The following is a 25,130-nucleotide window of genomic DNA, read 5'->3' as shown; positions in this document are numbered from 1 at the left end:
TTTGTATCAGCTGCAATTGAACTGCTAGGTTCCCTTTATAGGCAAGCTGGTCGGCCTCCCTACTCAGTTCTCGGTGCTTTGAGAGGCCTCGCTCACATTGGGCTCCACACATGCCTCATCACGCCAAATGGCCAGGCAGAGGTTACCCTGGAGTCCTACGCAGCTGGCTATCAGTGAGAAAGAAAAAAAACTTGCTCTGACATATTTGAATTGTTGAATGTCTGATTTGTGGCCTACTAGGACTGTAGACTATGGAAGCCTAATAACCGAGATGGCGGGACATTGATGTTTGTTGATTGGTATGTCTTTGCCGCAAAAAGGAAGTTTAGTACACCTATATGGCTTTCCGGGCAGCGAACTCTTCCTGCAAACTCTAGTCTGGTAGTGGTCCCTGTTCATGTTGGATATTCTCAATCTCTACAAATCATATGGTTTGTAGGATTTGACACGTTTAGGCTACAACTATGATTAATATGCTAGTTGCTTAGGGTCTACTGACTTACCTTTTTACACGGTAATCAAACTTTATATTTTCCCGCAAAAGTAAATTAAACGTTCAACCAAAATAAACTGTCAACCTTCCATGTGGTGCGTAAAACCAGAATGATGACACCTGTCTAACTGACGACGTTACCTTGGCAAGGTGTGTGCCAACATAATGGCAAAGATGATGCCCTGAACGTTCAGCTCTTGATGAGTTCTAGCATTTTCTAGAAACCCAGCGATAGCTGGGAGTCAAACTCCACAAACTCCACCTGATCTTTTTTGGAAATCCAACTCACATTGACTATTCATTAACATGACTCTTTTTAATGACAATGATCATTTGAAAAATAGAGGAAAATATAATTGCCTAAAATTAACAGCTTTAAACGTATTGTTTAAAGTGCAAATATATGTATTAATGTGAAATACATAGATAACTTGAGACATGCAAACTATCAAACAATTCATTATAAACAGGTCATTCCTTTAGCAACTACAAGCTAGTAAGTGACCTTACAACTTAAAACAGTACACCTGCTGTACAACAGTTTGCATAAGTGGTTGCACTGACATGCAAAACAATGCTCAGAGAAATAACATTCACATGAAAAGCAGTAATTGTAGAGATCTATACACTAAATATTTATGCTTTGAGTCTTGGCCACAGTTTACACTGATGGAGACAATTATGACAATAAAATAGCAGAATAGTATGAAGCGATACTGCAGAATGAAGCTAGTCTATACTGTATTGTTAAATAAATCAAGCAGACAAAGCCCTCATTTCCTCTTGGCTCTCTGCAACTCCATACTCAGAGCTATTGTGTAGTATATATGTCCATACTAAGCAGGCTGTGGGATCTCATTAATGAATTAACATCAGAAATAACATGACAACAAGCCATACCTCCTCAGACATCCAAGCCCAATACTCTGGCACCATGACACCTGAAACATTTTGCAGCCTCTTTATTGCGTCATTATCATCTTCTCTTTTGACGATTGACAATAAATGAGATCCTTACCCATCCAGAATAATATTAGACATGGACTGATCGAATAATAGATTATTGTAGCAGAGACAGGAAATAAAGCGGAAACGTGGCCCCTGGAGGTCACAGAAGAGCTGATATGTTCAGGTCAATTACTTAGCAGGGCAGGGATGAAAACAGACAGAATGGCAAATGTGTGACAAAACATTTGGATATCTTGACCACACTATCAATCGTCTGTCAAGGTCATATGTATCTGGGGTTGGGAGTGAATCCAAAATGAATGCTCTCTATAAAGGCCAAAATATGTTCCCTTATGAATATTCACTTGCATAAGATAGATGAGTTAGTTTCTTTTTTCAAAGTTTAAATCAATATATTCACCATTCAATAAATCACATGAAGAATTTCATCTCATGAAAGGTGATAGGCAGCGTTACAGTTTAATGGCTATTCTTCAGCCAAAAGTGAAGTAATAATTCCCGCCACTCATAACTTTGAAGAAGCTCACTAGCAACAATTTACATGTACTTAATGGCATTTCAGAAGATAGAGAGGGAGCAGCTTTCAAGAAATAACCAAAAAGACAAGAGTAAATCAGCATTGAAACCTATATGCACAAACTGACAGCTGATGGTGCCTTGGCTCTAATCGTATTGTCTTGGATTGCCATTGCTATGCTAGCGCCTTCAGCAACATGGTCCAAACCAAAGGGACATTCCCCTACGAACAAACGTGACACGGTGACGGCGTGGACAGAGGTAAAACACGTTAAGCATGGTTCGTCTGCCGAGAATTCGCTTTAATGGCGGGATAGAAACAGTACGCCACAGCAATCATCAGTTCCAGTTCTCCCAGTCCTCCTCCAGCTGAAAAATAAAACATTTAATTTAGTTCAACATAATTTAACTAACTAGGCATGTTCTTTATTGTTACAGTTTGGGGTTAGAAGAAATGCAACAGGAACATTTTGTATTTATTGCCCACCTCTCCTGTAGCCTCAACTCTAGAGAGCACCATCTGGACCTCGTCTTCTGTCATGTCCAGATCAAAGTCCTTCTCCCAGTCCTCACTGACATCTGTGCTGGACCCTGCAGGGGTCAGGGTGAAGCACAGGATCAGATGGGACCACTTAACACTCTTCTAGAATACTATTCTTGCACTGGCTCTATGCACGCTCACTGAACTTTACCCACACATACTACACTGACACTCCAACACACACACGCATGCATATTGATCACACACACTGTTTATCTATCCTGATTGCCTAGTCACTTTTACTCCTACCTACATGTACATATTACCTCAACTACCTCGTATCCCTGCACATTGACTCGGTATCAGTACTTCTTATATATTCCATGGTTGTTGTTGTTTTATTGTGTTACAGTTTCCATTTTTCCCTTCTTATTCACTAATTAGAACAGTTTTCTTACTTTTAACTCTGCATTGTTGGGAAAGTGCTCATATGTAAGTAAGCATTTCATGGTAAACTCTACACCTGTTTTATTCGGCGCATGTGACAAATAAAAATGTGTTTGATTTTGATTTGATGAACAGCTTAGGCCCTATTCAATCAAACCCTGTTACCACAGTCACACCAATAACTGAATAGAATGTCCTTTTACCTTTCTTGCCATTGTTTGAAGGTGTAGACTTCCCGCTGTCAGAGTTGAGCTCAAACACCCTCAGGTCCTGGGGCCCCTCGGTCTCTGGTCTGATGGTGGTAGCTGGGGCCTGGACTGTGGTAGCTGGGGCCTGGACTGTTAATCTCTCAGCTGTAGCCTTCTCTGTGGGCTCAGGCTGGGCTGGGGCCTCTAACTGAACCCTCTTCTCCTCCTCCTGCTGCCCCTCTGGCTCTTTCTCCTCCAGGCTGGCCTTGTTGAGTTTCTGGGACAGCTCCACGACTGCAGGCTGTGGCCTGGCTGGTCTCACCTCCACCTGGGTGGGCAGGCTGCCGCTGTCGCTGCTCAGGGAGAGAGCAGAGGAGCGCTCCCCGCTCGGAGACGGGATGGGGCTGAGTGGGGTCGTCGCCATTGTGACTGGTGTAAGTGGGGACAGCTGGGTAGCAGGGTCGTCCAATGGGGGCGTGAAGTCCAGGCGAGATGAAGACGTGGCGCCAAGGAAGTCATCTGGCGTAGAAATAAGGGAGAAAACAGTGAGTCACGAGACAGACCTGACTAGTCTGACTTCTTTCAGGTCACATCTCACAGAAGACATTTCACCATTGTGTAATTCCCTATCCAACATACCTTCATCCTCCTCCTCCTCCCAGCCCAGAGCCTCTGTGTGGGAAGTCTGCTCTGCTCTCTGCTTCAAGGCCACTCGCCTGGCCTCCTCCTGGTGGTCAGTCACATTAGTAACCCATCGGCAGAACACTACCGGCTTTTTAGTGTATCTATTTATCGGATAAGGTGATGATATGAAGTGGGGACAGGAATTTTAACTGGGAAATTCTCTAATAAACATAGCTTACCTGTGAAATAGTTGCACTGAATACATTGTCTGATACCTCCATTTTGTCAGCATGCAGCACACAAAATATCATAAAAACACATGCACTTTCCAGAAAGGGAGGGAGAGGATTGGAATGAGCTTTGGAAGAGGGGGCCTGGGCTTTGTTAGGACACACAGGAAAGTATCCGAATCCAAATCAAATAGCAGGAGATTTGGTTCTGGGTGCCAAGATTAGTCTTCCAAGAGTCTACTAAGCTACCAGAGCTCTGAGGTAGTCCTGCACAAGCATGAATTGTAAGCCAGAACCCTACCCATGCATGCTACGTTCAAACCCTTATCCTACCCAGGCCCGATTGACTCTGCCAAATATAAGGCCCTCTCGGCCCGAAATAAGAAATAACTTCCTCTGTTAGTAAATCCATAAGCTACTCATGGAGTTCTGAGTATCCATAGCAACAGCTCCGCTTGGGCTGCTCTGCTCACTGACGAGACAGAGAGCAGTTAGCTGTTCGTCACTGTTCGTCACTAAACTAACAACACTCACGGAATATTATTTTCTGTGAAATAATCTCTCCTGTCTTATATTTGATGAGGTTGAAGCACTTCTGACAATGTTATGATCTTAGTCAGATATCACTGTAGTGCGCAGCATAGCACTAGCAAATGGCTCAGTTTCAAAATGTTTGTGATTCATTTATTTGCATTTTAATTAACCTTCATTTAACTAGGCAAGATGGTTAAAAACAAATTCTTATTTACAATGACGGCCTACCCTAACCAAACCCTAACTCGGACGAAGCTGGACCAATTCTGCGCCGCTCTGCGAGATTCCCAATCACGGCCAGTTGTGATATAGCCTGGAATTGAACCAGGGTCTGTAGTGACGCCTCTATTACTGAGATGCAGTGCCTTTCTGCCCCTGAGCAAGGCAGTTAACCCACTGTTCCCTGGGCAGAGGGGTTGGGTTAAATGCAGAAGACACATTTCAGTTGAATACATTCAGTTGGACAACTGACTAGGTAACCCCCTTTGCGTTTCCATTTAAACCGCTGCTCCACTCAGGAGCCTCAAAATCCTCTTTAGTGATACTCAAGCTCTGCCCGTAACCTATTTATTGATGAAAAAACAGCCACTATCCAGCCCTAACCCTACGTATAATATAGTGGGGCTCGGGTTGGGTAGCAGAGCTCTACTGAGGTAGGAGCCTCTCTCCAAAATGATCTACAACTGGCCAGCAGGGGCGCAGTTTACATTCTAACATGGGATTCTGATAGAAGAGGGTGCATGATGGTTCATGAGAGCTATATATGCCAGTAACAAAACAAAAAAAAGTGAGTGAATTACCTGGTCCAACTGAAAGACTTTGTAGAAATACCGCTGCCAGAATTCAGAATGGGCTACAGCTGCTGGCACCTATGGACGAAAATACTTACTCTTACACAACGCACAGAGCATTTAAAAAAGTGATTAACTTCTATCTAACTTCTATGAGATAAGGTCTGAACAGGAGAGTTATAAAGTAGGGTTGGGCGATGTCAACCTTTGTCCTATCGTGATTATGTACTCATAAAACATTGTGATGTATGCTGGTATTAGCCAACAAAAAGATAAACAAATAAAAAACATGACTAAAGATAACGCTGAAAGCCTGGGCAGACGCTAAGTGCAGGCAAATCTTTTCTAATATTTCTTTCTGGTGGAGTTCCAGCATGGAACAGGTGTGTGTGTGTGTGTGTGACTCGTACACATGACGGAGCAAAGTGACAGTCAACTGAAGATGAACGGGCTGTCTTACTGCAGTAAGAGTTAGGTTATAAATCATTGGGTGGATAAGAAATCCAAGGCTTAAAAACAAAGGTGTCCATGTATGCCGATGACTCAAGTTTTATATTAAGTCCGTAAACTAGTTCCCTGCAATGTCTCATTGAAGATCTAGATAACTTTTCTGTACTCTCTGGACTAAAACCTAATTATGATAAGTGTACAATACTAGGTATTGGATTAAAAACATATATACAATTTTTACATTACCCTGCAGTTTACCTATAAAATGGGCTGACGGTGAAGTAGATATAGTTGGTATGCATATTACAAAATATATAAATGAGCTCTCCACAATGAATTTTAATAGAAAACGTGTAAAAATAGACAAGAATCTACAACCATGGAGAAGTAAATTCCTGTCTATTTTATGGAAATATTGCCCAGATTAACTCCTTATTCATATCTCAGTTTACTCACTTATGGCGCTGCCTACTCCTGATGATTTGTTTTTCAAATTATATGAGCAAGAAATATTTTGCTTTATCTGGGTTGCTTAATTAACCAGACAAGATAAAGCGTGCCTATCTCTATAATGAATATGAAGTGGGTGGGTTGAGATTATTAAATCGCCACCCAGACTACTTACATTGGCGACCTCCCCCCTTTGTTTTTACACTGCTGCTCGTTGTTTATTATCTATGCATAGTCACTTTATGACTACCTACAAATACAAATTACCTCAACTAACCGGTACCCCCGCACACTGACTGGGCACCGGTACCCCCTGTATATAGCCTTGCTATTGTTATTTTATTGCTTATTTTTTGTTTACTTTAGTTTATTTAGTAAATATCTTCTTATATTTATTGAAATGCATTGTTGGTTAAGGGATTGTAAGTAAGCATTTCACAGTAAGGTCTACAACTGTAGTATTTGGAGGAGGTGACAAATACAATTTGTTTTGACTTCATGCTTCTCAGCTAAAATTATTGTACAGAATTCTTGCCACCAACAAAATGTTGAATATTTGGAGCATATAGTCATTGCAGCTCTACAGATTTTATTGTGAGGATACAGACTCTATAGACCATTTGTTCTGGTATTGCCCTCAGGTACCCTGTTTCTGGTCTCAGGTTCAAGGAATGGCTGAAAATCCATAACATGAATCAAAACTTTACCCAAAAATAGAATTGTTGGGAGAACTGGTCAGTCAATTACTAATACCGTAATTGCTGGACTATTAAGCGCACCTGAATATAAACCGCACCCACTGAATTATTAAAAATATGTATTTTGTACATAAATACGCTGCACATGTCTATAAGCCGCAGGTGCCTACCGGTACATTGAAACAAATGAACTTCGTCACTATCTTCCTCCTCCTGTGCACTGAAACCACTGAAGTCATCTCCTTCGGTGTCGGAGTTGAATAGCCTCAGAATTGCTTCATCCGATGTTGGATCGTTTTCATTGTCGCTCTCGTCACTTTCATCTGGAGGCAAATACCCCGCTGAGCTCATGCTGCCCCTTCAACACGCAGCAGTCCAGCCTTTCGAAACCCGTTGATGATAGTGGATTTTTTGACAATGCTCCACGCTGTCAGGACCCACTGGCAGACTTGACCATAAGTTGCACTTCGCATGCAGCCCGTTTTAGTGAAGGATTTCTCCCCACTTGTCATCCAAGACTCCCACTGAACAAGGAACGCCACCTTAAATGCAAAATTTACACTGATGTCGAGTGGCTGCAAATACTTTGGGCTATCTGCTTTTCTTCCCTCTGAAAGCTGTTGTCTTTTTGCACTGAGACAGTTCCTCACACTGCTTTCCAACGTCTTATCATCGACTCATTAAGGCCAAGCTCCCATGCAGCAGCTCTATTTCCTTTTCCAACAGCCAGATCGATCGCCTTCAACTTGAAAGCTGCATCATATGCATTTCTCCGTGTCTTTGCCATGATGAGGGTGACAAAATTACTACCGTAATCAGAATGCTGGGAAGTTTGAGCGCGCTCGATTTCACATTATGTGACGGTCCTCAGTTTTTTGGCGGCATGAATCTTGTGAAAGCGGGAAAAATCCATAAATTAGCCGCGTTATTGTATAAACCGCGAGGTTCAAAGCGTGGGAATAAAGTAGCGGCTTATAGTCCAGCAATTACGGTACTCTCACTTAAAGTATTTAACTTATAAATTATTATTAAATTAAATTATATGTTAAACATCACAGCACAGTTGAAAGATATATGGTGCATAGAAATCCGAAGTGGGTGGCCAGCAGAGATCGGTGGGAGGGACTGAGGGAAGCTGAGGGTTGGGATGTGGAATTGGAGACAAGTGGGAGTGGAGTTGCTGGGAGGGGGATAGAATGACAGACAACGTGGCTGATAGGTTGCTGGTTTGGGTCCCCGTTTTTGACCTTGTGGGAGACCTGTCGACGTGTTTTGAAGGGAGTTGACCCTGTTTGCTTCTGTGGGCCCCACACGGAACATTTCTTTCTTAATAAGCTTAAACTTTTCATTCCATTTTTTTATAGTCCATTGATATATTGTTTGTTCTCTCCCATTATTAGTCCACCTTATGTTTTTAGACTATTCAAACAACTTTGAGATGAAAGTCAATATATATAAAAAAATATACAAAATAAAGAGTTCTTAACAGGGAGTGTTTTTTTTTTACCCTCGCTGGTGTCGTCTCCTTCAGACATGAGCTCGTCGTCAGAGCAGATGTTGAGCACGTTAACCAGATGAATTCATTGTTTGAAAGAGAAAGATTGCATGCATAAAACGATGAAAGCGTACTAGCCCAAAGTCATATTCATAATGAATGGCGAGACAAGGGAATATACCCAATGTTTTTGAAAACAGCTAAACGCAATATAGTTAAGGTGTCCGTTAAAAATGTTTTATAGATTTAGGCTATAAGGCCAACGCATCTGACAAAGTGAGAGAAACAATTCTTTCTGACTGGACATTTTGCAAAGCTTTGGTGAAATTCCTCACTCTTGTCTAGCCTACATTAATTTATTGCGTTCTGAAGACCTATTTAGCATAGGCTATTTATTGAATTACTCGGAATGTCACTCATGCGCTGCCCGATTCCGTTAGGCCTACTGCGCGGCACCAGTCAGGTTCAAATAAGATGAACCATTGTCTGTCACATCACGATGTTGTCACCATTGACAACAGCTGTCAATCATTATTGATAAATTAACATATTGTAATTTGGCCCAACCCTATTAGAAAGTGTACCATTCTGGTGTAAAGGGCCCTGATAGAGGGTGTGTTGACCAGGAGGTCAGAGATCTCTCCTTTCCTCTCCTCCAGGCTGAAGCTGGAGAGCCACGCATCAAACTGCTCTAGGGAACCTGGGACAGAACACAGGAAATACAATTAAAAACACAAAACAATATTTTCATGACCGTTTAAGAACTGCATGAAAATAAGTGGCATAGCAAACTACCCATGTCTTGTCCTGCCAAGTTATTTGCATTCATTGTAATAAGAGTTGGCTTTGACCATGATTTATAAAGTATTGGAGTGCAGCTGAGGGTAGAGTAGAATGAGTAATTATATGGGTGTAAGTCCCTTGTCATTGCCATTCTGACGGCTTTTTTATGTTTTGAGGGAATGAAGCCGGGTTAGTGACGTTGCATGGCACATGACCTTTTCTTTAATGAGAATAGTGAAGACAGATAGAAAATAGGTGGGTGGTCCTTCTGTAGCTCAGTTGGTAGAGCATGGCGCTTGTAACGCCAGGGTAGTGGGTTCGATCCCCGGGACCACCCATACGTAGAATGTATGCACACATGACTGTAAGTCGCTTTGGATAAATGTGTATGCACACATGACTGTAAGTCGCTTTGGATAAAAGCGTCTGATAAATGGCATATATTATTATATATTATTATAAATAAACATGTGTACTGCCTCACCATCAGGCTCATTGCAGTATGTAGCAGGGTCAGCCTGCAGACTGTAGAGACGAGCCTAGGGAACAAAACACACACTGTAACCCAAATGATCATGTGACATAACATGTGTTCTGATATCTAGTATTTAAACAAAAAGAGACCGTATTTTGTTTGTTTAGTATATTGATAACGTTATGCTAATGCTTTCAATAGCCTAATATGCTGTAAACTATTGTCTTTTAACAGTTACATCTCAATATATACACTACCGTTCAAAAGTTTGGGGTCACTTAGAAATGTCCTTGTTTTTGAAAGAAAATTTAAAAAAAAAATGTAAATTAAAATAACAGCAAGTTGATCCGAAATACAGTGTAGACATGGTTAATGTTGTAAATCACTATTGTAGCTGGAAACGTTTGATTTTTTATGGAATATATACATAGGTGTACAGAGGCCCATTATCAGCAACTATCACTCCAGTGTTCCAAAGGCACGTTGTGTTAGCTAATCCAAGTTTATCATTTTAAAATGCTTATTGATCATTAGAAAACCCTTTTGCAATTATGTTAGCACAGCTGAAAAGTGTAGTTCTGATTAAAGAAGCAATACAACTGGCCTTCTTTAGACTAGTTGAGTATCTGGAGCATCAGCATTTGTGGGTTCGATTACAGGCTCAAAATGTCCAGAAATAATGAACTTTACGGAGGCATTTTGGATATAAAAATAATCTGGATATAAAAATAGTCTTTATGGAACAAAAGGAACATTTGTTGTGTAACTGGGAGTCTCGTGAGTGAAAACATCCGGAGATCAAAGGTAAACTATTAATTTGATTGATTTTCATGACCAAGCTACCTGATGCGAAGTGTACTTAATGTTTTGTCATGCGATCGATACATTTACACAAACGCTTGGATTGCTTTCGCTGTAAAGCATAATTTCAAAATCTGAGACGACAAGTGGATTAACAAAAGGCTAAGCTGTGTTTCGCAATATTGCACTTGTGATTTCATAAATATTTTTAGTAATATTATTTGACTGGGGTGCTATGCTATTCTGCAGTTGCTGATGACAATTATCCCGCTTAACGGATGGGTAGCGTCAAGAAGTTAAAATTATCAACTTGGATTAGCTAACACAACGTGCCATTGGAACACAGGATTGATGGTTGCTGATAATGGGCCTCGGTATGCCTATGCAGATATTCCATAAAATAAATCTGCCGTTTCCAGCTACAATAGTCATTTACAACATTAACAATGTCTACACTGTATTTCAGATCAATTTGATGGTATTTTAATGGACAAAAAAAATGTTATTTTCTTTCAAAAACAAGGACATTTCTCAGTGACCTCAAACGTTTGAACGGTAGTGTATATCTAAATTCTATGTGTTATTTCATAGTAGTTTTAAGGTCTTCACTATTATTCTACAATGTAGAAAATAGTAAAAATAAAGAAAAACCCTGGAATGAGTAGGTGTGTCCAAACTTTTGTGAGTATTTTATTTTATATTTTGAGATAAAAAATAAAAAACATTTTGATTTCTTTGATTTGCGTATTTTAGGGCAAAAGCTAAACCCTGTGGATTTAACCATCCTCTACTCTGGAGCTCAGTAACACTTCTAAACCTGACCACTCTTACATGTTTGAACAGATTGGGGAAAAATTATAACACATGATGTTAATACATAATTTCTGAGAAACATTCTGGTATATTAGCAATAAATGTAAAACAGCATGGTATCTAGTCCTTAATTTGTTAAATCACACTGTCATAGTGATAAGCTGAACACAGTATTAACATACTCACCTTGGTGCTGTCATACACCTCTGTGGTGCCTGCTGGAGTTGCCACTAGCGTGATGACATCACAGTCGATGGTCATGTCCTGGGGAGGAGCGAGGGTGTCTGTTATCACTCCTAAGAAACTGGATAGGCTCTTCTTCACCTTCTCTGTGGTATCAGAGGAGCCCTCCACCTGAAACAAAGTGGGACAGGTGACATACCACAGTCAGGACGTATATGCCTATAAATAACCACATAGTAATTCATATGAACTTATCTACACTATGACCCATAGCTAACAAATTGGCTCCACAGCCTGAGTTGACCCTTGTATTTATTTATTGGATTGTAGTTGCACTCACAGGGCCCTACACACGCCAACACGCACTCCAACATTTAATCACACACACACTCATTTATACTGACTCTACACACACCAACTCATATACAATCATCATATACACTGCTGCTACTCTGTTTACCATATATTCTGATGCCTGGTCACCTTACCCATATATATATATATATATATATATATATATATATATATATATATATATATATATATATATATATATATATATATATATATATATATATATATATATATATACTGGAACTGACCCTGTATATAGTATGTTTGCTTACTTTCTCATGTTCTAGTTATTTCTATTTCTCGTGTGATTTTGCTCTACCTTATGTTATCTTTAGTGTTACATTTTTATTGATTACTGCATTGTTGGGTTTAGAACTAGCAAGAAAGACATTTCACTTTACTTATGCACGTGACATTAAAACGTGAAACTAGTAAAGAACCAAATGGCCTACCGCTAGTTTGCTTCTAACGGCGCTTGCTGTGGCCACGATGGAGCACGCAGCGTCATGTTGCACCACGTTGGAGAACTCTGTGAGGTCACGCTTTATAAATTCGTATGCTTCTGATGACTGCAAAAACAATAAAATGTTGGAGTTACATTGACAAGTGCAAACAGAGTACAGTAATATGTCTGCATTATCAGTGTACTCGGATGTCACAAGGATATTGATTTTCACCTTGTTTTATAATGAGTCATATTGAAGATATTAAATTAGCCTTTTTGATGCACAAAACATAACACAATAGTTTGCGGCTCATTGTGATACTAGAGAGATCATCTGGGGATCCGTGCAGGCTAGCATGGACGTCTACCTTATCTTTAACGGCCTGGAAGCTTTGTTGAAGCCATCCTCCCCACCAACCGTCACAGCTTTCTCTGAAGTAAAGAGACATAGTGATGACAGAGTATTAAAACGTGATCAACAGGTACTAATGGTGAAATGCATAGCTTACATTTTAGCTATATAACTATTTGGCTAGGCCATTAACGACCAGGTGGTCAGGCAGGATGACAGTGCGCCTGGCGCCGACAGAGATGGTCGCCTCGCTTCGCGTTCTTAGGAAACTATGCAGTATTTGATAACAATCTAGCCAGCTTAGCTGAATTGCTAACCAACACCAGTGAATTTGCATTAGCTGTTCGCTTGCTAGCTAGATAGCGAACAAAGCTACGGTGGAAACCATGGAACTGTATTTTTCCAATCACTGTTAATATTTACAACACACTATTAATACGTATGTCTCCACGAATAGGCAGCAAACAGTTTGCTAGCCACTGCTAGCTAGCCATCGAGCTAAACAGCTGGTGCAATATTTTTGGTAAACAAAACCCGATTGACTCGAGAACAGACAAAGCAACTGATTGCATCATTTTGAAATAGATGAATGTGGCAATAGCTAAATATGAAGTGATGAATATATTACATGAAAGAAAAACATGCTGAGAGTGGGATATATTACGATGGTTAATTTATAAAACAAAAACTATTTTGCGACTTCACACTCACCCTTCAGCCATCTTCAGACCATGACATCACCAATATTTACTGAACTCTGACCCCACTGAATGAGGAAGAAGCTTGTAAAATGCAGTTTTTCAATTTGTATCTTCTTCTAGTAAATACAGTTTTAGGATATATAGCTGATGTAAAATGTATTATTATTATTTTCCAAATTAATCATGTTAGCTATTAGCTAGCTACGCTCTTGGGCATTTATTTAGGACTACCGTGTCTGCAAAGGCTCAAGCTTCGCGTTGGTAGGCTGCTGCGCTGGCGTTGCTGGTGCAATAACTTTATGAAAACTAAATCTAACATTACGTTCAAATTCTCCTTACAAAATGTATCATAATTGAACACCAACATTGCACCCACTTGTATTTATTATCAAGTCCAGCTAAAGTGAAAGTTATCAAAATATTTCAGAATAAGCCTTTAGGGCTGAGCCAGTTGTTATAGGTTTGCATATTTGGCTAAGTATGCCCTTTCAAAGTTTGTATCACTCATTTTAATGGGATGCACATTATGCAATTACTTTTTAAATGGTTTCTGAAAATGTTCATGGTCTATGGCCTATCCTTTTTAATTAGTTTGAGCTTGTTCAGTATTATAAATAAGGTCAAATGTGGCCTGCCAGTCAATAGCACTCTCTCCTAGAGAGAGGTCTGAAAATGTAGGTAATGAAGCAACACATTATAAGATTTAACTCACCTAGCCACATGATTAGTAATCAAATCCGCCCGTATGTGACTCGATCTTTAATGGGTCTACATTAATTCCCAGACCAGTGGGTTGTTGACCCTATCCCAGCTGCATTTCCCCCTCATCAGTATGCAGGGTGAAGGGATCCCGACTTTACTGAACTGATAGTAAAATGGTCAGGCTGCGAGCTTCTGGAGGAGAGCTCTCCCCTAATTGAAGATCCCCTGTATCCAGACGCAGCACAATGTGTGCGTATGTTCTCCAATATGTCTCCCCTGTCCAGACCCTCAATCCCCCTAATTGGCTCCTTCAGTTCCCTAATTAACGCTGTCGATCCTGTCTACTGCTGAGCCCAGGGTAACACACACCCTTCTATTGATTAGCATTCCCTCCTGTTAACTCATCCATCTGTGTCTATAGGGTGGGGGCCATCAGCTATCATGATCATGACTACTGCATACAATAGTGAAAATTCTGACCACACAGTCTTTACTCTCCACTCATTTGAAAAAAAACGTGGGACTTTTATTTTCTCTGATGCTGCAGTGTATTGTGTCGCTTTCAGATATTTTTCTTCCTACTGAAAAAGCTGTTGAATTTTAGAATGTTTTTGCCCTTAATGTTTATATTTAGTTTTTGAGTGTCATTTTTTATGGATAAGCGCCAAATATTGTCAAGCTGTTCGTGGTAATGTAGAAATAGGCCTGCAGTCATTAAACATGACAAAACCTTTACATTTAAAGCCCTTTTACATTCACACATCCTATGTTATATGTGTTTGATGTGGATTGCCCTAAACGTGGTAGCATATTCACAGCATATGCTCCCAACATACTGTATATACTTCAGACAGCACATAACAGGTCAGCATATGGTAAAAACACTATGATGACAACAGTGGCTGGTCATAATGGCCCAGAAAGGCACTGTCAGTATTGTATGATTTAAGATGCATATCAATTGCACACCACACAGACACACACCCTCACACCCTCACACACTCCCGCACCCTCTCCATCCTGCTGCTGCTGCTCCGTGGGTTAACACCATCTGCTAACGATCAGGAAACACCAGCTTTGCACAAGTCAATGTCCCTAATTATCCACCTAAAGGAGGGAGGACACCAAAGGGAGGCCGACCCCACTAATCCCCACAATGTGTTCTACTTCCCATTCCCACCTGTGCCCAAATAAAGGGGGGCCTAGTGGGAGGACCCAGGATCCAAGTGTCAGGGGACCAGGGACCAGGTGATGCCAGAGCGCCTGTCCCCACCACAGAAGGCCCCTCCCCGGGCTAGGCTGGCAGCTGCCTCCCCCCACTGGGACGTCCCACAGCTGACAGTCCCAGAGTACTGACAGGGGCTCTTTACAGTGTCAATAGCCCCATAAATTAGAGCTAACCGCCTTTGTGGCGGGCGATGTGTCAGGCCTTTTGGCCCAACAGCGCTTGTTACCATGATGAAATGTAGATTGAATGGAGGGGGCCTGTGTCCCAGGCACGAGAGCTTGGCCTCCCCCGGTCTTTGTGTCCCGTGCATGGCTATTGTCCAGCTCTATTCAGAGCTCTCATGGAGAAGGGGGTTGAAGGGGGACTGAGGAGTTACATCTCTTTATTTCTCCCCTGATCTCGACCTCATCCGTCAGCCATGGGAGGATAAGCATGTATTTTACACGCTTGATTTGTTGCTAAGTGAGGGTGAGCCATTGTTGTGGGTTTGAGTAAATACACGTCTGTGTCATCCATCCCACATATGTCATTGTGCCGAAGTGTTTGGTATAGTTAGTCAATCATTGACTATAACGTTTTAAAATATCATTGATTTCATGAAAATATATATTTTTTTATCTTTTAAAAACTGAAAAACAAAAACTTTGATATTCTCTGTTTTGATCTGTTGGTTTTCAAACACTTGAAATTGCAATGGTGCCATATGAGACTTGGTGTGTACGTTGAAACATCCTAAGTAAAAACGGCACGTATTTACTCTTATTGTTCTGATGTGTCATAGGTATGAATACAGGGACAGTGACAAATCCTCTGGCCCATAGATGAGAGGGCCACAGCCCTGTCCCCTGCCTGTGCCAGACAAAAGTGACGCGCCGTCCTGGCGCCCGCACTGCCCTTTCATCTCCCACACCCTGTTGAGGTGAAGATGGATGATCCCAGAGCTCAGAGTGTCATATTCAGCCTCCCTCTGCAGCATTGCATTGTCTGGCCCTTCTCTCTCTCTTTAGCTCAGGGTAGACTTCTCCTCTCCCACCCCTCCCCTACCCTGCTCAGCACCACTAACTACTGCACCTCCCTGTGCAGTGCACAGATAGGGATATCGTTCTTTGTGTTTTACTGTTGTAGTGCTACCTAGCCTGTTTCAGAATGAGAAAGACAAAAGACATGCAAATAAAATGGAAACAGATGTAAATAGATTTACAGCAATTTATGTCTCAAGCAAAACAGCAGAACATGTATTTTTTAAAAGGTTTAATTTAGGAAAATAAGACACCTGCAGAAGGACACAGCACTTTCCATCTTTGTCATTTGTTTCAGTAACACTGAATTTCCGATATGGAATAGCAATAGCAGATATTATCGCTGTTACATTCAAAAAAGAGCTTCAAGAACAATAGTATGAAATACAAAGCATAACCAAATTATCTGGCTTAAATGATCTAAGTGTTTCTGTGTGTGCATTTAAATGTTTTCAATATAATCAAGGAATGTAATTTAGAAAAATAGCAGCGGAATACTCAATAGAAGATATATACAAAATATGTACAGGTCCTGGGGGCTACCAATGTTTTTTACAGTTCAACCAACAATTTATCTCAGTCTTCAGTCCACTACTGGGGTGGGCACTGGGCCTCAAGTACAGAGCTCAGTCCTGGATGTCACCTGCTCACTTGCCCATGGAAAAGCTATGCAGGGTGGATGCGGTGGTTGGTAGAGGTTGGCAGAGCGAACAGGGACAGGGCATACCAGGAAAGTGCCTGTAGGAGCTGGCTAGGTGGAGAGGGTCTTTCAGCAGGCTCTGTACTGGTGCATGGTGGAAGCCCAGGTAGCTTGCAGAGGGTGGTGAGTGTGGGGCTGGAGCCGGGAGAGGTGAAGGGTGGTGGAGAGCCGAGGCCGTGCTACCCACCAGGGAGTGCAGGGACTGGGCCAGGGGGTGTAGGGGGAGGTGAGCTGTGGGGGCCGGAGGGTTGATCCGGCGGTGGCTAGTGCGACTCTGGGAACCACCACCTCCATACACGTCCCCCACCAGCTTCTTCATCTCCTCCAGGGAGCTGGACAGCATGAGGATGTAGTTACGGGCCAACATCAGGGTGGAGATCTTGGAGAGCTTGCGGACGGAGGGCCCCTGGGCATAGGGCATGACCTCCCTCAGGCCGTCCATGGCCTGGTTCAGGTCGTGCATCCTCTTCCTCTCCCTGCCGTTCACCTTCAGCCTCAGGTCCTGCACGTCACCCTCTTTGAGGGTCTTGCTCTTGCCTCCCCCAGCACAGCGGTCAGTCCTGCCCTGCCCAGCGGCCCTGGCTGCCCCCTCATCCCGGCAGTAGGCTTGGAACATCTTGTTGGAGAAGAAGCTGCCCATGGAGTCATCCACCACCAGATCTGGAGATGAGGAGCGGCTGGAGTTGGAGCCAGCGTCAGAGTCCATCTCAACAGATGATGTTTAGAAAATAAATGTAAAACACGAAAGTGGAAAAAAACAACTAAAACCACAAAGCAACTGAGGTTAGAGCCAAAGATGTTTGTGAAAAGTTCTTGAAAACAAAAAACAAAAAGCTGGATCTTTCTTCACTCTCTGTTGTCTGAGTAGGAAAGCTCACAGTTGCCTGAGGGCCGATGCTCTCTCACTGTCACTTCTGTCAGAGTTCAGTAGATAGCTAGATACAGCAGGCGCAGGCTGTGTCTGGTTCTAGTTGGGGGTCTGTCCCCCTGCAGTCCTACAGGAGTGAATTTATACCCCCAACCCCAACAAAGGAACAATGAGGCGCATAATGAGACATTTAGACTCGCAGCCAATTGCAGAAGGGACACAATTTCACCCCTTGCAGCCCCACCCCGCCCTTACAGCCCCCACCTCCCTACGCCCACACCCACGTTTAACTCCCCTTCATCTCCTTACCTTCTTCTGATCATCTCATACACAGTAGCCCTTCCCTGCAATCAAATGACCTAGTGTGCTCGTGGGTGGAATGTTATTCATATTTTTCACAATTTCATAATTAATTAACATAATTTTTTTAAAGATGCAGAAAATCCGGTGTTTCTATGTCAAACGGTTTTGTTATATTTCAGTCTTCTGTGATGTATATAAAGTGTCAAATTGGAATGCAACCTCAAAATGAAAGACTATAATAACCATGAGTGTGAAGTGTATACTATTGTTCCAAAGTAGATTTGCTTGACTACCAAGTAACACTCTGTGTGACCCTGATTTAGCCCATTGCAGTAAAGGTTTTTAACTAGAGCAAGCAAGTATTCACACGTACGTGTTAAGGCATACACAACACTGTGTTAACTTAACACAAGACATCTCACAGTCCATCAGACAACCCACACATTAGACTGACTCATAATGGTCCTCACGTGTTCGTGTGAAGATACAAAGGACACAGTTTGTCATCAGGGGTCTACATTTGCAAGTATGTGAAGGCGTTAATGTAATGGTTATGGTGTGATAAACTATGTTTAAATGACTAATGATTATTCCCCCATTAGAGTCAGTGCCAGTGGGACACTGAAATATGTGTTGAATTCTGACATTCACCCAAGCACTGCGTAATGTAGTCAACATTAAAATGTATGTGCTGCCAGTGCTGGACATTGATCACAGTGATGGACATTGATCACAGTGCTGGACATTGATCAGAGTGATGGACATTGATCACAGTGATGGACATTGATCACAGTGCTGGACATTGATCACAGTGATGGACATTGATCAGAGTGATGGACATTGATCACAGTGATGGACATTGATCACAGTGCTGGACATTGATCACAGTGATGGACATTGATCACAGTGCTGGACATTGATCACAGTGATGGACATTGATCACAGTGCTGGACATTGATCACAGTGCTGGACATTGATCAGAGTGATGGACATTGATCACAGTGATGGACATTGATCACAGTGCTGGACATTGATCACAGTGCTGGACATTGATCACAGTGATGGACATTGATCACAGTGATGGACATTGATCACAGTGCTGGACATTGATCACAGTGCTGGACATTGATCACAGTGATGGACATTGATCACAGTGATGGACATTGATCACAGTGCTGGACATTGATCACAGTGCTGGACATTGATCACAGTGATGGACATTGATCACAGTGATGGACATTGATCACAGTGCTGGACATTGATCACAGTGATGGACATTGATCACAGTGATGGACATTGATCACAGTGATGGACATTGAGTACATGTAATGTTTGATCTGTTGCATTTCATTTGGAGGGAAATGTAACCAAATATTTAAAAAATACCTCCATCTCAATAAGAATGTGAAAATTAGGTCAGTAATGAACCTGAAATATTTAGTACTGCTTCTTGTCTCCACTTAAAGGCTAATATAGTATTCTTGACATGGTCATATAAAATACAGTTATATGAAACCCTGCATGTGGTGCTTAAACCTAGACAAGAACGGTGTTAATGGCAGGCTAAGTACAATTCAACTGTGGATAAAGACAATGGGGTCAGATTCAATAAGACTTAGCCCCCAAACAGTCTGCGAAATCACATCACTATCACTGGAAGGGGGTCCTGGAGAGGGGAGGAGGTAGTTAAAAAGATACTAAAGAGTGGGCGATGCATTGTCGTGCCCTCATTCAGCCGCAAAGCCCTTCAGATTGGTCCGGTTAACTTTCTAAGATCCAGTGTAGCGTGGCTATTCCTCCATGGCTCTGCAGTGGCCATAGAGGCTTCATTAACATCACTGTGTGTGTGCTGGTTCATACGGACTCTGATTACTCACACAACACAGCTTATAACACTTTCCTGAAGTGACAAAACACAGAATTTATGTAGATGTTATATGCCATGGACACTTCTGAAAAGAGTGAGGATAATATCAACATGTATGTACAGTATATATGTACAGTATGTATGCCCACAACATGCTGAATTGCTTGAGAATATACCACACATTTGCTATATTCAAAGCCTACTGGGCACACGCTGGGTTTAATCAACATTGTTTCCAAGTAATTTCATAGAAATTACGTTGAACCAGCGTAGAATAGACATTGAATTGACATCTGTGCCCAGTGGGATAGAATCCTTTTCATTTGGTTGGATATTATCATGCATGGCTCCAGCATGCTGTCCAGATGTCTGGCTGTTTCTCTAATCACATGGCTGAGATATGAAGCCCAGCTCGATCTTTTCTCCGAATCACTCTTCTTATTTTCACTAGCACATTTTTGTCTCTTGCTCTGGAATTTCCTGTGAAATGATGCCAACGTTAACCTAGGGAAAGTATTGTGGGTGGGAGTGTTGGTGAATACACCAGTGCTTTGTGTGTTATGTTGTGTAGTTTCAGATGAACAATGTCCCGATGGGCAGAAATGAGAAGTGTAACTCACTTTTGTAACTATTCCTCCGGCTTGTCTAATGCAATACCAACCTCGACTCTGCTACTGAGCTTCTCTGACTGGTGCACTGGTACTTCGTTCTCTCTGACTAAGCCTGACTCTAAGCCTGAATCTAAGAAGTCGACGGTCTTATCGGTGCAGACAGCTGTTGTATTTGTGGACACATTTAAATAGTGTTAGTGAAAACGGACCATAATGAAAATATATTGTTGTTGTCATTGTGATTCTTTGTGCTTTGGTTGCAATCACTGAAGAGGTAGGCTACCGTATTTACAGTGTGTGTATTTTGATAGCCTGTGATGATTGACTGTTTGAATGTCGTCTGTTCTGTAGTACAGGGGTGTCAAAGTCATTCCATGGAGGGCCTTGTATGTGCTGGTTTTGGTTTTTCCTTTAAATTAAGACCTAGACAACCAGGTGAGGGGAGTTTCTTACTAATCAGTGACCTTAATTCATCAATCAAGTACAAGGGAGAAGCAAAAACCCACAGACATTCGGGCCTCCGTGGAATGAGTTTGACAAGTGCTGTAATACATACATTTACTCTGTCTGAGTGCATGCATGTGTGTCTGTGTGCTCGTCAAACACACACATGCACAAACATAATTCAAGAGAGAATCAAGTGGGTCTACAGGACCCCCTACCTCTGTTCCTATAGGGGGGCTCTGCAGGGTTCCAAGGCTTGGCCAAGTCTCAGGGATCTTATAATTGGATAAACCTTGAGAGCCAACTTGGGCCATTTGTTCAGAACATATGGATTTGACCATCGTTAGGCTGCTAGCCAAAATGGCTGCAGGGGACTCAGACTCCTAATTGGGTTCGGTCCTAATTAAGTATGTGGAACACAATGGCTCTTATTTCGCTCTTTATTAGTCACACACACTTTATAATGGCTGATTTGACTTTCAAACAGGGACAATGTTCCACACTTCACATCAGGGATACCACTGTTCCATCTACTGTTAATCCTTTCAGGTCTATGGTCTACATATTTCTCTTCTTGAGGGAAGAGCATAAAGGTGACAACATTACCCCTTTTGATGACAACAAGATTTAGGAAAATTATGAATCATTACAATAGCTTGTATTTATACAATTAGACCCCTCAAATCCAACTCTGGACCTCGAAGCCAGTGCAACTGCTTTTTAAATGGTTCCCCTCTAATCAGGGACTGATTTAGATCTGGGACACCAGGTGTCTGCAATTAATTATCAGGTAGAACAGAAAACCAGCAGGCTCTAGACCTTGTAAGATTTGAATAACCCTGCCATATAATCCAGCCAGTACCGGGACATGAACTCAGTCACTGTCACTAGCCGACTACCACCCGGTTATTCAACCCTGCACCTTAGAAGCTGTTGCCGTATGTACATAGATATGGAATCAATGGTCACTTTAATAATGGAACACTTGTAACTTCAATAATGTTTACATACTGTTTAACTCATTTCATATGTACTGTATACACTGTATTCTAGTCAATGCCAACCTAGTCAACTATTGCTGTACATATACTGTTGTATTCTACAGATATATTAAATATTCTATCCACATACTGTCCATAAGGTCTATACATCCCAGCCCATACACATATATGTATATATACACAGTACCAGTCAAAGGTTTGGACACAGGTTTTTTCTTTATTTTTACTATTTTCTACACTGTAGAATAATAGTGAAGACATAAAAACTATGAAATAACACATATGGAATCATGAAGTCACCCAAAAAGTGTTAAACAAATCCAAATATATTTTATATTTGAGATTCTTCAAAGTAGCCATCCTTTGCCTTGATGACAGCTTATCCTCTTCAGCAGAGTTAACTCTGGGTCTTCCTTTCCTGTGGCGGTCCTGTGGCGGTCATGAGAGCCAGTTTCTTCATAGTGCTTGATGGTTTTTGCGACTGCACTTGAAGAAACTTTCACTGTTGAATTTGAGACTGGTGTTTTGCGGGTACTATTTATTAAAGCTGCCAATTTAGGACTTGTGAGGTTTCTGTTTCTCAAACTAGATACTCTAATGTACTTGTCTTCTTGCTCAGTTGTGCAACGGGGCCTCCCACTCCTCTTTCTATTCTGGTTAGGGCCAGTGTGCGCTGTTCTGTGAAGGGAGTAGAACACAGCGTTGTACGAGATCTTCCATTTCTTGGCAATTTCCCGCATGGAATAGCCTTGATTTCTCAGAACAAGAACAGACTGATGAGTTTCAGAAGAAAGGTCTTTGTTTCTGGCCATTCTGAGCCAGTAATTGAACGCACAAATACTGATGCTCCAGATACTCAACTAGTCTAAAGAAGGCCAGTTGTATTGCTTCTTTAATCAGAACTACAGTTTTCAGCTGTGCTAACATAATTGCAAAAGGGTTTTCTAATGATCAATTAGTCTTTTAAAATGATAAACTAGTATTAGCTAACACAACCTGCCATTGGAACACAGGAGGGATGGTTGCTGTTAATGGGCCTCTGTACACCTATGTAGATATTCCATACTAAAAAATCTGCCGTTTCCAGCTACATTAGTCATTTACAACATTAACAATGTCTACACTGTATTTCTAATCAATTTGATGTCATTTTAATGGAAAATAATGTGCTTTTCTTTTAAAAACTAGGACATTTATAAGTGACCCCAAACATTTGAACGGTAGTGTACATATATATATATATAATATAATACTCCAGATTCAAACATCGCTCATCCTAATATTTATATATTTCTTAACTGCATTCTTTCACTTTTAGATTTGTGTGTAATGTTGTGATTTGTTAGATATTACTGCACTGTTGGAGCTAGGAACACAAGTATTTCGCTAAACCCGCAATAACAATGGCTAAATATGTGTATTCGACCAAAACAATTTGATTTGATTTGATTAATGAACAACATGTGAAAAACACATTAACAACAAGAGAGTAGGTGAACAGTCCTGCTCTGTCTGCATGTGTAAATGTGAGAGCCTCGTAAAACCCTCTCTCCTTCATTGTTATTCATGTGTTTACAGAAGAGATGGGCCACACACAGAGAGAGAAGGGAAGAAAGAGCAGCCAACCTCCGCTCTCTTTTACCCTGAATTAAAGTGTTTGACTTTCCTCTCTGACCGGTGCCTTTAAAGACCTCTCTCTCTATTCAGGGTCTCCGTGAGTTTCCATTTTGAGGTTTAGGGACCCCTTCGGCCACCTCTTGGGGTTCACGTCCTATGAAAGTGCTCAGGTGACCAGAAAATGAGGGCATTATCACAGGCATATGCTTGTAGCGACAGAGGATCAGGCCAGATTAGACCCATCATGGCTCAATAAAGTACTAAACTAAGGAGTAAACACTGGCCTGTGTACCGTGTGGCTCCGCTACTCTCTCTCTGACATTGTTGAACAGGATCAGTAGAGATGCTCTGTACACATCAGGCCTTAATCTGGACCTACGGGTGACAGGACAACACCACAGAAGACAACAGAATCAAAACCAAAGACAACAACAGTAACGACAGAAAGAGAGATAGACTGGCTAGAGACTCTCATCATCTCTCCATTTCAAACCCTCACTTTGTTTTTGAAGTTTGCTGTGGGACAGATTCGCCAAAAGCCGACCGGCAATGTTATCAGAAAAATATATTTAGGGTTTGATTCATTTGCTCACTTCAACTGTCTGCAAAAGAGTTATCAAGTTGTTTCAGAGTTTAGATGAACAGCCTTACACGTGTTCTGTGAACAGGGAGCGCAGCCCATTGTCATCACCGAGCACTAGCACAAACAGCACTGTGATTTATTCATTTACACAGTCTGAAACAATTGCATTATCTCAACCATAAAAACAAGACAAGGATGCTATGAAATTCCCCCGGGATGTTTATGAGTCACTTAAGAGTCCAATAACTTTCCCTGCACGCTGTTCTTTAGGTCCCTTAATCTTTAAGCGGCTGTGGCTGGGACCCTGCTGTGGGGACTTGAGGGAGAGGGTCCCTGCCGCTCCCTGGGCCCAGGGACAGAGGCTGATTATGGGGGGATGAAAGGAGCCGTGGCCCTGTCCTCTGGACCTGAATGGAGCTCAGTCAGCATGCTGTCCCATATACAGCTCTGCTCCATGCTGCTTGCGCTTCATAAATTACACCACAACTACCACAGAGAGCGCAGGGGAGCTCAGCGGGGAATAAAGAGAGAAAGGGAGAGAAAAGAGAGAGGGTTGTCAGAGACATTGAGGGGACAAGCCCAGGTCCAGTAGAGGAGCAGACCCTTGTCAGGGTGAGAAGGCCCAGTCCAGCAGCTCTCCATCAGGTGTCAGAGACCACCATCACTACCCCTCCCTGGGTCGCTCACACACATTGCCTGGTGGTCTCTGGCTCAAAATGCCACAAAAAATGAAGGGTACACTACATACCTAATTTTACCTACTTCAGTGGTTTACTTTCTGTTAGGCATACACTATCTGTGGTTGGTTGCCTACGAATGCTACAAGGCCATTTGCAGAGAGACACATACAGTAGTTCTCCCTGCAACACAGTGCAATCTTCTCAACTGTCCATCCTGTGACATCATCTTCTTTG

General features: G+C 41.8%; 2 protein-coding genes across 2 annotated transcripts; both read right to left on the bottom strand.

The window, feature by feature from the left end:
- Nucleotides 1-1,440: 1,440 nt before the first annotated feature.
- On the bottom strand, nt 1,441-13,481 carry LOC118380077 (BSD domain-containing protein 1-like). Its single transcript, XM_035767084.2, has 11 exons — nt 13,284-13,481; nt 12,589-12,652; nt 12,228-12,344; nt 11,425-11,592; nt 9,634-9,688; nt 8,951-9,066; nt 5,283-5,351; nt 3,734-3,821; nt 3,110-3,613; nt 2,466-2,569; nt 1,441-2,347 (listed from the first exon to the last, which is right to left on the bottom strand). The coding sequence occupies exons 1-11, from the start codon at nt 13,292-13,294 to the stop codon at nt 2,318-2,320; spliced, it is 1,326 nt and encodes a 441-aa protein (XP_035622977.1). The 5' UTR covers nt 13,295-13,481; the 3' UTR covers nt 1,441-2,317.
- Nucleotides 13,482-16,668: 3,187 nt separating this feature from the next.
- LOC118380076 (oligodendrocyte transcription factor 3-like) lies at nt 16,669-17,901 on the bottom strand. The gene has a single exon (XM_035767083.2). It carries the CDS (start codon nt 17,626-17,628, stop codon nt 16,870-16,872), a length of 759 nt encoding a protein of 252 aa, XP_035622976.1. The 5' UTR covers nt 17,629-17,901; the 3' UTR covers nt 16,669-16,869.
- Between the last annotated feature and the right edge of the window lie 7,229 nt (nt 17,902-25,130).

The sequence above is a fragment of the Oncorhynchus keta genome, chromosome 29 (assembly GCF_023373465.1).
Source record: "Oncorhynchus keta strain PuntledgeMale-10-30-2019 chromosome 29, Oket_V2, whole genome shotgun sequence".
Lineage (NCBI taxonomy): Eukaryota > Metazoa > Chordata > Actinopteri > Salmoniformes > Salmonidae > Oncorhynchus > Oncorhynchus keta.
This window is presented reverse-complemented; position numbering and strand designations above follow the sequence as displayed.

Bases quoted from the DNA above. Each gene is read 5' to 3' on its own strand.
- LOC118380076 (XM_035767083.2), bottom strand. From the start codon at position 17,628: ATGGACTCTGACGCTGGCTCCAACTCCAGCCGCTCCTCATCTCCAGAT.
- LOC118380077 (XM_035767084.2), bottom strand. The intron at 12,345-12,588 runs GTAGACGTCCAT...TTGTTTTTGCAG, and splicing joins TCCAGGCCGTTAAAGATAAG to TCATCAGAAGCATACGAATT. The intron at 3,614-3,733 runs GTATGTTGGATA...TTTCTACGCCAG, and splicing joins GGAGGAGGAGGAGGATGAAG to ATGACTTCCTTGGCGCCACG.